Source organism: Diadema antillarum, unplaced genomic scaffold (assembly GCF_040938485.1).
Source record: "Diadema antillarum isolate AM-2024a unplaced genomic scaffold, OU_Dant_1.0 seq00001249_RagTag, whole genome shotgun sequence".
Lineage (NCBI taxonomy): Eukaryota > Metazoa > Echinodermata > Echinoidea > Diadematoida > Diadematidae > Diadema > Diadema antillarum.
Window position 1 is genome coordinate 400,749 of NW_027272035.1, and position 13,908 is coordinate 414,656.

At 36.6% G+C, this 13,908-nt stretch overlaps 1 protein-coding gene across 1 annotated transcript in view; it reads right to left on the minus strand.

Moving 5' to 3' along the window:
* LOC139745275 (sucrase-isomaltase, intestinal-like) overlaps positions 1–13,908 on the minus strand; it is a 128,265-nt gene that overhangs the window by 96,670 nt on the left and 17,687 nt on the right. The window contains exon 6 of the mRNA XM_071655676.1: positions 364–454. Coding sequence (XP_071511777.1) covers positions 364–454 — 91 coding nt within the window. The remainder of the gene's footprint in view (positions 1–363; positions 455–13,908) is intronic.

Here is a 13,908-nt window from a genome sequence, read left to right on the forward strand (position 1 = left end):
CACGCACGCACCGTCTAATACTGTGGCCTATATCAGTGCAATGTTTGCGTGTGGGTGTGAAAACCATCTATATCATTATCCTCTTTTCCTTCCCTGTTCTTACCCCTTTCAATGTGTAACTATCATATTTCGGTCTTTTTCCTCATACATATAAGTTATATGCCTACATACAACATTCTTAGATTATGCAGACCGTTCTCGTTACGCGAGAATCAGTGCGAAAGTCCAACGTAGCATTTTGTGTTTGTGTGTAAGCGTTATTTTGTATTTTCTTATTGAATGACAACATAAGAGGCAACAAAATCTACTGATATATTCACAAACAACGCTAATTACTTATTGTAATAAGACTATCCCTCTCACCCATGGCATTGCTGTTGAGCAGGAACACTCCACTCGCATCACCGTTATCCTCCAGACATAAGTGAAACGGATGAGCGCCGTACAAATTCCACTCGTCCTGGTTGGTATAGAATGACAGATTATCAGTAGGACCTACGGCGCATTCACTTCAAGGGGTTTATTGGTATCGACAGATCAGATAAATCCATTGACTTTGACACAAGTTCATATTACACAAATAATGGGTATGATAGGAGCACGGACTCAAAGTGTGGAGATAACGGATATTCCAAACACTGGCCCTTTGTCTTCAAGATTACTTAACTAATTCAGTCAAAAAACAGGAAGCTTTAGCCCCTTTTTAGCCCTTTCTCTGCAAGTAATAATATCTTAAACGGAAATGTCACCAAGTTTGTTCAATGTTAAGACGACTTGTAGCTGAGCGAAAATCAGAGTGATGCGCAAAGGAATGTACGAAATCGGTTTTGGACATTTAAAGACGAAAACATGGGTAAAAGTTGAGATAAAGACACTGTTTTATCAAACATGATATTTATGCGAATGCATGTGCACGATAACATTTCTCGTCATTTTTTTCTCCAGTACGACTATTATTTCATAAAGAGAAAAAGTTCTTGTGAGAAAGACTCCTGGAAGAATATGGAAAGGATCAAGTACGTAAGATCCCCATGAAATGTTCGTTGATGTAAATGAGGCCACGGTATCTAGAAACTTTTGCTTGAAAGACGCTTTTGCGGCCGAGAAAGATGAATGACTGGCTTACAACGGGGGCTACATCACGTGTGAAAATGGCCCAAGTCTTGTAGTTCAGGTCCAACTTGAACCTTCGGTGGTTGTGTTCTCCAAACCCATAAACGTTGGAGGATGGGAGACGAGACGAGATCTGTATGAACTGGTCCTCGAAGGTTAGACCACCAACGGTCGAATCAAATCTGTAGCGAGTTTCAATGTCAGGTACGAGGTTGAATGGCCCAAGGTGGAGTCGATGTGTTAAAATTGGTATAATAACACTAGCTTTATAAGCTACTTTTAATGGATCGAATCAAACAATTGTGAGGAAAGCCAAGCTTTGAGAAACAAGACAGCTTATTTTTCGAAATTATATTGGGAATGGTTGTCAGTTGGCAGTTACGGCATCAACATTTCAGTTCCAACAATTATGTAAACTATTACTTTAGTATATTTTCCAATAATATCATGTCATTTTTGAATGCTTCTCGACTTCTCTGAGTATAAAGGTGGAGAGGGCTCATTATGCTCATGTATAGATAATCACTGTCCGTAATATATAGATGTAAGTATACATGAATATGATACATTATGCTGTTTCAGTGTGTATGATGATTTGCAGTGAAGACGAAAAACAATTTGTTGAGATGAAAATAGAACTTACATCGGCGTGTTTGTGCTGAGGCGCAGTATGACAAGTCCAAAGGGCGATCGACGGAATTGCACTTCGTAATCGTGACCGTACGGTATGTGGTAAGACCACTCACTGGTGTCAAGTGGAACCTCCCATCGTTTTGCATTTGCATCTGTTATCTATTATGAGATAAGAGTAGAACAAAAGCAATGAAGGTGGTAGCACAATATTTGGAGAGAATATATCACCAACATATTATTTACTCGTTACATTCAACTTGCGTTTCTTGGCTATAACCCTATGCCCACATCATGTTGATAAATCGTTAATCGCCCCTGCCATATAACAGTATCAGATCAATTTTCAATCACGTCTTAAAAGAATTATTGGGAATGTCCACATGTTATGCAATTGCAGATGCATAAATGAACAACTTAAAAGAATGCAGATAGTCATATCCTTTATAAAAATCATATAATGATAATCTATCAAAAGAAGCGGAGTTGATTTTGCAACATGTTTACAAATACTCCTGTTGAAACCTCATGAAGATCAGTTTGTTCATTTGTTTGTATGTTTGTTTGTTTGTTTAAATACTGAAGACCAAAAACCTCATGGCATGAAAAAAAAATGCTCCTTTTATGTGAGTGATCTTCCCTACAAACTTTGAAATTTTTAAGCTCTTGAATCGTTCATGATCTGTTTGGCGCATTAACTCAATCTTGCTCTCGCATACATTTTTTGTATGTTTTTATTGCCATTATTTACTTAACAAAATCGTCAGATTCGAATGAAAGTAAAATTACTTGGTGTTATATAGAAAGAACAGAGAAAAATACGGTGGGTAGTAGCCCATCATCAGAATTGACAATGATTGCTACTTCTGATCTTCTGATGGACCCGGTTCACGCAGTCTGGTTCTGTCTATAAGGTTTTTGTGAGCTGTCACGGCTGTGTGTAGTATTTTTCTTGTTTTCCTTGAGCATCTAACCTATGTTACAACCCAATATTGCAAAGTTTTACTTTTTCAAGTATCGTCATGGCAACCATCTTCGCTGTACAAACACACAGGAAGCAATGGACTGACTCACGTGACCTCTAATCTCTGTTCTCATAAAGTGAGCGATCACGTTGTGTGTTATTAGAAAGTTTATTGACTACATTCAACTTGCCTACCCAGCTTTGCATCTCAGCTTGGTCCTGAAAAAAAAAAAACCCAGTGCCTTAGTCGTGTCCAACAAAGCGATAAAAATATGTACACAAACTATAATAATGTGGTGTATCTGGTAGAAAATTGAAATAGTTTTATTCCTCGCTATACTGGTTCTTTTACTCGGTCTATACGTAATTCTACACAGGCCCGGTGTGAAAGACACTTGATGTCAGTAAATTGCAACACCCGCAGCAGACATAAAGGGGAAATCAACAGTCCTTTTGAAACGGCATAGGAAATGTTGGTTAATATTTAATTAGTTTGCCAGCTGCATACATTTTTGTTTTCATCTGCTACTTACCTTAAAGCGAATGGTGTTCTCCATGAATTGCACCACGAACCGTAAGGTTTGAGCCGCCCCGCCGTACCGTTCCGGCGTGTCAAGCCGTTCAAGAAGAACGGATATTCCTTCTTCTGATTCCGTAGGGTCCCCCACCTATTTTGTAGGAAGGAAGTTGGCCTATGGTATGATATTAATTTTTCTTTGAGAAGGGCATTAATGAAAAATGTATTATTGAGGTCAACATGGTGATATCTCTCAGCGTCCCGGAATGTGAGAACTTGCCCTAAAAGTTCAATAAAATAGTTGTTACCAAAGTTGGTATTGGCCCATTTGTCCAGTTGCTTGATGATTGTTATGCTTCTTGTATCATGCTAGTTATTACAGCTTTTCATAATATTATCTTGGTAATGATTATGGCAATATTATCTATCATTTTTGACACACGACACCCCTGTGCATCGAGAACAGCGTTGTGCAGCTTCCATGTGAAACCATACGTAACCCATCTAAAGATTCAGTGTACAGGCACAAGGAAAAAATCGTCACTCGGTATCAACATGCCACTTTCCTCGATTTGCTTTCATTTTGTTTTAGTTTTGGTCTTTTCCCTCTGATTGTTAAGATATCTATAATATTCTTTTTCCTCCTCTTCCTTTTTTCAGTTCCTTTTTTCCTTCTCTTTCCATTTCCTCCCCTCCTTCTTCTTCTCCATAGGTGCGAGAGAGAGTGTCGAGTGTTAGAACACAGAATGCTAACAAATCGCGTCTTAATGGATGCAATATATTAATATTTAACATACGTTCCAAACAAGCCAAATGGAGATGCCTCCTTATTTTCATTTAAGGTGCTCGAAGTCCACATGCATTTTGAGAGACACTCCCTGAAATTAGTCTCACTTGAACTATCCATGTCTATAGGCGAACGTCTCTTTGTACTTCAAACAATCTTGTCCGGTTGACTTAAATGACAGATACTAATACACGCATTTCATTGTTTATCTTTACTAGATATATTACTTATTGCTCTATGTACGTTATGGACTTTATGAGACATTTGTGTAAGTAACTTTTGTGTAACCAAGCTACAAATTATCCCTTCTAGAATATATCCATTTTTCCAAAAACCTTATTTCTGTCCTGTTACAGTTGAAACCAATTTTATCTTTAAACATGCTCCTTATGGCTTGGTTTTTTTTTTTTTTTAAATGATCCTCGAGTGTACAATATAGTTAGCCAATTTGTGTTTGCGACTTATAGCTGCAAAACACTTCTATGCGATCGGCTCGATCGTCCAGCCAATGTTAACGGTTCGTATCTTTTCTTAGTTTTTCATTTTTGAGATGAAGAAACTAAATCCTGGAATCGAGATAATGTCAAAAAAAAACAACAACCAAAAGAGATAGACGGTAATTCTTTAAACAAATTATCTCCATGACCTAACATTAAAGTGGTAAAGTGACCTACCTCACACTCATTGAACCACAATATTATTCCCACTCAGAACCTGAATAAAGATTAACGAAAAAAAAAAACGGTTTGCGTACCATCTGGTAGCCGTAGTCGGATGGATAGTAGCACCAAGGGACCTCTGGAGTCTCTGTTTCCCGCCATTTACAACCTCTTTGGAGACACATCGACTCAGCCTCGCCGGCGTCGAATGGGTCGGGACCGTCGGGCAGGCAGTCGTATCGATCAGCATCCAAGGGAACGACATCGAAATCATAATCAGTGGATACGTTCAGACCAGAGAGTCCGACTCCAAGACCAATGGCCAGAACTACGGCCGCAGTAACCACTGTGAGAATGATCTTGTTCGTCGTTGTCCACTCCATTGTTAATCTAAGTCCTAAATTCTTTTGATATGGTGTGTTAATACGTAGAAATGGTTGATAGCAATATGACGGAAGTTAAGAGTATATATTATTTTCTGTTCGAGTTCTGAAAATGTGCAATGGCAACTTATCATCTTCCGATATCTTGACTTTTGTACAGGACAAAGATCTTGGTGTCGTCTGCTTAGCATTTTATTGACACAAGATGACATGATATGATGTGCCCTTTATATTGATCGCATCAGAAGCGTTCAATCCACAATGATAATCGGTCTTCGCGTACATTATACTGTAATTAATGTTAGTATCGCAAAGTGGTGTCGGGTAAAGGGTTGTTTGTGTGTGTTTATCTTCTTGAATGTGTGTCTCGGTATACTCTACTAGCGGCTTTAATACAGTGTAATTATTCAACAAGCTAGGCGTAGTTTCGCTTGGAGTGGATTGACTGTTAGTAGGCCCCTATAGTCACGATAATCGTTTATCTTGAAACCTTGACTATATACACGTAGGATTATAAACTACTGATCTATGTGGGACTTTTCTATGATGCCTATCTATTTGTAATTATGATTATATCTAGTGATCAACGTGCGTGTTTATTGCTGAGCTTTCGGTCTCTTTAGGACCTTCATCAGGACCCCTTCGGGACCCCTTCTCTCTATATATATATATATATTTTTTAATGTATATATATAACGGGTATTTTGTATCAAAAAACTATATTATCATCGAGGACAGTGTAGTTGTGGAGAATGAAAAAGAGTGTTCTCACGTAAGTGATCTTGGATTCGAATTTGTCTTCCTATTCACCTCAAAATCGATTTTTGACAATGTTTGGGGTAGGATGAATTTTCCATGGCTATCCTGTGTTGTTGTTTGTTGAAAACGAAACTACTACTGAAAACAATGAGGGCATTGCTTTCAGTAGTAGTAATAGGCCTATAGTAGTAGTAGTTTGATAGTAGTGCAATAGTTGTTGCTATTCTTTTTGATAGTGGGAGAATCATAACTTAAGTGTTCATTACCATCAAAATCCAGGAATAGACTTGACGAACAATATAATGTAACCATTTTTGTGTGCATCATGATGTTGTTCACTTACAGCATAGACATGTATTTCTTTGTATAGTCGCTGACTTCTCATTGAAAGACACGTCGCACTTTATTCTACAATGTCTATGAAGCATACCTCTTTTTGTACTTTATAGTTTTATCTTTGTGTTGTGTACGGGTAGAATGCGCATTTAACATGGGATACTTTCTGAACTGATAAAACTAAAGTAAAACAATATTAGATACAAGTTTCATCTGTGATTGCGTGTTGCTTAAAGAATGCTGCTGCTCCATTAGTTCACAGGACATTTCTAATAACCTATAATTAGATTATTAACTCTACCACACACATAATCAAACTTCTTACTGAGTAAGACTGAAACAAAATTCCAACGGACAAGCCATTGGTATATCTTTATTTCAAATATTCTTTAAAAAAAAAAACACCCACCTTACTGATACACAAAGAAATCGAAGGTTTAACAGTGTCCTTGTACTCTCATGATGTGAATTCATATCACAATGATACCTGTGAAATAATGCTGACCGGAAAAGAATGCCTAGAATACCTATTTATTTGACACAATGATATTTTGCCAGAGAGAAAAAAGTAAAGATGCGATGTGCCTTAATATGGGCATCAATTCAATGCAGCTATGAGTTAGTCTATTTCCATTCGAAAGCCCAAGTGAAATTGACGTTGATCCTTATATCAGACCCTCCGAAGCAACAAAGTTAGAGTTGATGGACAATCTTGTCACTTGTATGAGATTCAATAGAACAATAATTATTTATGATAATATCTTGAAACCATGAATGATGTAATGTGAGCTTTATTTCACATTCTCATTTATATAAACAAAATATACACAATAGTAAAAACAGAATGTGAGTATCGATGGACTTATCACTATAGCAGGGCTCTACAGTTTATTTTGCCATCTTTAAATCTGAAAGTCTGATGTTAGGAAAAAGATATGTACTGGCCACAAATATTATGAAAAGCAAAATTACCATTCTATTTTTTTTTTCTTAGTTGCCCAATCTGTCCACAAAAATGTAAATTTGGTGGCCCAATACCAATCTTATGTGGCCCGGTGGGCCATCGAGCCATATTGCTAATGCTGAGCCCTGACTGTAGTATAGGTACAAGACGCAATATTTATCTGCACACTAATTGTTCATTTTCCATCTGAGAAGATGGAAAATGGAAAACTTCCTGTTGAGTCAATTTACGAGAATGCGTTCTTCGCATAAAGTCTTCGAAGTCGCACTTTAAAAATATTGCAAGAGAATAAGTAAAATCATCAGACTAACTTCACCACACCAACTATACACAATTACTGAATGAATGCATACAATGAATCCACATGATATACACATGTATTCGAAGTAACCCTGTAAACAATATAACCTCTAGATCGGATATTTCAAGAAGTTATCGCAAGAGATTCTCACAATACACCTGTATTCTTGGAGATTTCATCAAGCTTTCAATTCGTCATTACAAGATAAATTCGTTGCTCAGATTGCTCGAAGTTTTAGAAGTAATAGAGTAATCACTGTTAGACAATGACGCTTCAATGATGAAGTCTTTGCAAAGTGAAGAATATGCAACGGGCGCTGCTAGCAGACTTCATTAACTATAAACCTCGAGAAAAACCGGATTGAACGTTGACGTTGAAGGCTTCCGTCAGTCCCTTGATCACGTTGGTAACCTGGGGTATTTGACTTAATGGATCACGAGAAAGTGTCCTCCGCCGATCCCTAAAGATTGCCTGCATTATGGCGGTTGATGGCGGTGGTAGCGTTGATAGTGTTGATGGCGTTGTTGTTGTTGGTGGTGGTGGTGTGAGCGTGTGTCTGTGTGTATGTGTGTAAAGTGTAATTGTCGTTTATCATGCTGTTTCTAAACCCACTTTATGGTAAAAGGTGTCATCATGTCAAGCGCAAATCCGGATATGTTCAAAACCTGAAAGACATAAATAAGAAAGAAGAACATAGAAATGAACATCTGTAAGTCACACAGGCTTTGTGTTTGTCTATGTACGTGGCAGAACATAGAGAGATAGACTGAAAGACAGTGCGCATATAAAGGTCACATAAAGGCTCTGATTATTCTCTTATTTACTAGACAGTAGAGGGCAAGGTTTACGCGAAAAAAATAAACTCCAAGAGAAATCTCATCATAATTTTCCTCATTTAGTAATTACTTTAGAAACTCTCACTATTAAGACTACTATTAATGAAAAACCTTATAAATATAATGGACGATATACTTTCAAAACACATGATATCAGTTGCAAACTGGGACTGATTTTGATGGTATTCCCTTATATGTAATTCAATTTAATTCAGTTTAATTTGAATCTATTCAATTCAATTCAAATAATTTTTTTTTCCATCAAGAAGTAATACATGCAAGAAAACGAAACCCGCATTTGTCAATTCATTTGGAAAAATACAAATCACAAAACATTGCACAAAATATGTACATGGATAATTACTTATAGCGAATAAACCTACCTTGGTGTTCTCGTTATAGTCGAAATCGAAAGTATCGATCACATCGGTCCCACTTGTTATCTCTATGTCAGTTCCGTTCACAAAGCTCGTTCCGTAGATACTGACATTGTCGAAATACAGGTTGTTTGGGTCTATGAAACCAGCCAATTCGATTGTCGCCGAGAGAACTCCCTTTAAGTGAATGTAAAATTGTGTTAAAAACAACATCAAGATAAAAACATGACTTGGCTTGCCGTGCATATCGCCAGTAGTATAGCAAATATACATTATTATGTTATGCCCCATGCTTCTACAGAGTAGAAGTATACATCTAAATGAATAAATAAATAGATTAAGAAATGAAAGAATGATTCTACCAATGAATAATACTATTTTGTGTAGGCTTTTTTTTTCTCTTCACAACTCTTACTTGTCTCAGCGATTTTTATTACTGTAAGCATAAACAATCATAATGAAACAGAATAAAAACTGCACAGACAAGTAAAGGGTGAATTGAAGAGAAAAAGACATCACAGAAATTGCACTTGTTATGAGTGACAACATGGGTAACAGAGTAGAAAAAGATCCCGAGTAAGTAATGAATACATTTTAAATCTCCATAAATCATTACCTTTAAGCAATCTCTGCGTTACCTAAAATGATTGCCCTGACATGTCTGAATAGATGAGTAATTGTCTTCGATATAGACAGATTTTTGTGGTCTTGATGTAGAGTCATTTATTCAATACTGGTATCATGCATAAATGTGATAAAATGATTTGCAGTATTTTACTACTACATGCAACAATGGTTTAGAATAAGATCTCTCGTTTCCAGCAATTTCTGTCTAACTCCTTTGCTTTCTTTAACATTTCGAGTCTTCTCCCTCTCTCTCTCTCCCCCTCTTTATATATATATATATATATATATATATATATATATAATATAAGTAACAAAGCTGCAACAAAGTTCATGCTGTATTCACCAACGGTTTATTTCTTCACACAAGAAATAAACCGTTGGTGAATACAGCATGAACTTTGTTGCAGCTTTGTTACTTATCTTTTTATCTTGCCAACACGTGGACTATCTTATCAACATATATATAATATATATATATATATATATATAATATATACATATATATATATATATATATATATATCCATTTATCCCTATCTCTTCTTCTCTCTTACTGCCTTCTCCCTCCATAATAATCCACAATGTTTAGATATCATTTTCTCTTGTTCCCTTTTATTTTATCTCACTTGTCTTTTCTTTTTTTCTCATTTTTCACAAATATCATTTTGCTAAAACAATGTAGAACTTTAAAAGAGTACAAATGTTGTGATTGCCAGCTTGTTTTCTCTTTATTCCTTCTTCCTGGCTCCCCAGCACGACTTTCTCTCTCTCTCTCTCTCTCTCTCTCTCTCTCTATCCATTACGCAAGGCATATTGCAAAATTCTTTGTTATCTGTGTATCATGTGTATAACGACCACCAAGTTTTTAATCCTTTTTCTGTTTGCAATTATTCTCAGAGCCTTAACAATGCATGGACATAGTAGAGCATTTGGGCGACCATCTTGTCATAGTAAAGAACTCCGATCGTGTGTCTTAGATGTTTTGTTTTGTTTATCATCCATACACACACACACACACACACACACACACACACATATATATATATATATATATACATAATATGTATATATTCGTGAATATCAGCAGGAGCGCATTAGCTTGTAACCTTACAATATTAGTAGCCACAGTATTACTGTAGACATGTTCAGACTGTATTTTCGTGATTTCAGCAATCAAGACGAACGGAGGAGGACATTACTTGAACTAATAACATACGTTTCTATTTTTCGCTATGAAGATGGGTTATTGATATATGTGATAAAAAAACAATGATATAGTACCTCGGCGGCTGTAAAAGTCAAGAGACTGTATTCTCCATTCTCATAAGAATCTGTTCAGGGTAAAAAGAAAACAAATAATGAATAAATCTTAGTGAGACACAGGAAAAGACGGCGTTATATAAAATGATCATGTTGATATTCAATCGCATGTTGTTCTGTCGAAGTTGTGTTGTAATGCAGTATACGCTTGCATTTTTGCCTATAGAATATTCATTATTATTACCATTTCAAAATTGGTAATTCAATGAGTGAGTATTAAAGTAAAAACAGGCAAGACCGTGCAGATCTTGCCAAACTTTGGGCTATGTGTCGACTGCTATTATACTTTTGGTGGGGTTATTGAAATACTGCTACAAGGGGTTAAGTGGCAGCAGTACAAACTAATTAGTAATAGTGCACACAATCGAAAACTGTCGTTTTCTCCAGAGTTGTGTGGTCTAGAACCAACACTCACCTCTTAGAGGAGAATGTTCTGTTACCAACACTCACCTCTCAGAGGGGAGTGTTCTAGAACCGACACTCACCTCGGAGTCTCAGAGGATGTTTTCGAACCAACACTCACCTCTCAGAGGGGAATGTTCTAGAACCAACACTCACCTCTCAGAGGGGAATGTTCTAGAACCAACACTCACCTCTCAGAGGGGAATGTTCTGGAACCAACACTCACCTCTCAGAGGGAATGTTCTAGAACCAACACTCACCTCTCAGAGGGAATGTTCTGGAACCAACACTCACCTCTCTTCTCTCCATCATCCCAGAACAGGGTTCCATTCGCCTCGTTGTTGTCATCGAGGGCTACGATCAGACCCAGAGGATTGAGACGGCTAGTGGAACAGGTGACAGATGGTTTATTGATTTCATCGCAACATTATCTGTCTGATGAACTTAATCAGTAAACTAGAACGAGTCAATTATTTAAATGATTTACTATGAATTAATTGCTGTATGTGCACAAAGCCAAATGTTTGTCAGTATCTCTGAATGCCCCAGTCTTCTAAATGTTCCGATATCCATAATCTGTCCATTAGAATTAAGGTGCTGTACTGAGGCGAGCTCACATAGTACCTTCTTATGACTTACTACTATACGTGTGAGTTCCTACTATTGTAATACGTGGGTTCGCGTGTACACATTGAGTCTGACTCTTATCTTTTAGCCAGTTGTGCGTACGTTTCTTAAGACACTTGTCCATCAGATGACATGAAAGGAAGGGGATGCCTTGCAAACTTAGTTCATAATGATTAACGAAGAAAATGGTTCTGAAGACGACATGGTTGATGCCCGTTTGCTATGTGTGCAGTTATCAAAACAGAAACCCACATGCTTAGATATATTAGCAAGAGTCTGAACAGCCAAATTAACACTAATCATGACAACATTATTACATGTAAAATCCACATCTGTACTCAGGCTTGCTCAACCTTACCAGAACCACTATATCATATTACTCCAGGGTACCGATATTTGATTATAAACCCAACATCTTCCGAAGAATGTCTGTCACAAAAAATGTCCCGTTCTCAATGATTCGTGCTTTCCTTCCCAGTGTAAAAAACCTGTAAAGGCAACCACAAGTTCATACTCCTCAGGATATTTTCTTCCTATCCAAGATTAAAGATCAGTCAATAAAGGCTTTAATCGTTGGCAATATTCGTGACCGCATTTTTCGATGTGAATCTTTCATCAATCATCTTTAATCTTAGCGAGACCTCAAGTCTGCTCACCTGTAAACCGTAGTGTTGGCTGGATGTTGTGTGGGAATGATGTAGCCTCCTCGTACGTGAAGGTTAATGACCTCCATTGGAGCTAGGAGGATTGATAATTCACCCCTTTCCTCTACCATTTCTTGGCCCTGTCATAAAATCCAAATAGGCCTATATCATTTCAAATGGGGTACCAGCGATCTCTTAGTCCAAAAATTAATTTTATAAATATGTACATTTCTTATGGTATGTTAAGATTGGCTTTATAAATGGTACAACAATGTACAAGAAGTTGCATGTTAAGTGTCAAAAGCAAATGAAATAAACAGTTCCACTAGGTCAACATGGTCACTGTATAACGTTTAATGCTCCTTTATAGCAAAAGGTAAAGGTCATAACTGAGATAGATGTGTGCGATGTTCGCTTGTCAAAAGATATTGGTGATCACAATCATAACCAGTGACGATAACTGATAACGGTTAACAAAAGAAATTTTATCGTCGTTTTTATCAATCAATATTTTGCACTCAGTTTGAATTATGCCAGTTATCAATATTATTAGTCTAATAGTAGTATTTTGTATAACTACAATTATCAACAATTATCAACAATAATGTCTGAAATGTTCACAATGTTGCCAATGTAATTTAGGCTGTTTAAGGGGCAATTTGAAAGACATATCAAAACCACAAAAACAAAGATGATTTAGAGAAAAAGTGATTTAAGTGAAGCAAACGTATTATATAAATGCTAGTTCTAACCTGTACTTACGGTGTAATAGTCGTACCAACGTGCGTCGGGAAAGTACACCTCCACTGTAGTTTCGCCCTTTAATGATCAAAGATACAAATGTTTATCATCACATTCAACCTGGAAATAGGGGTATAAACTTTTCTATCTTTTCGAACTTTTCCGGAACTATTCAAGTTGACATTTTTGGAGCTTATCTATTTCAAAACGTTTCGATATTCATTGAAATTAAGTGAGAGTTTGACATGAACTGTAAGCTCAGCTAGACTAGCGACTTCAAGTTAACAGGTGTACTTCACTTAGTATATATATATATATATATATATATATATATATATATAATACGGAAAGCTCTTTGATTTTGTTCTGTATCGAAATGCATAAACCCATTAACCCTTTCCTTACTACTTGAATTGACTGTGCTATGTACAAACACTATGGGAACTAAAATAGATACTTCGTAAGAACATGCACTCATAACAACAATAACATCTTTCTTTCATTTAACATCAACATAGTATTTCACAATCACACCATTTCATATTTGCATCGAAAAACTGATATATGCAGAGACGTTCAAAACACATGCAAAAGGATAATGTAATCTATATGGTGTTAGAATATACTTCCATTTACCCTTCATCTACAAATATAGTATAAACATCTTACTTCCTCCAGAACAGGAGAAATCATAAAACACGGTCCCCATAGAAACTGGCGGTCGATATCATAAGTGTTTTTATCCATTGTAAACCTGGGTATGGTGAAGGAAAAAGAAGAGGACGTTACTATGCATAATGCACACTGTATATACTTCACGATTACGTAGCTATATGTATACAGACACAATGGTTTGGCGATATGGGAAACATTTACATTACAAGTGATATTCTCGTTTACTTGTTTCACTCCACTTGTTTG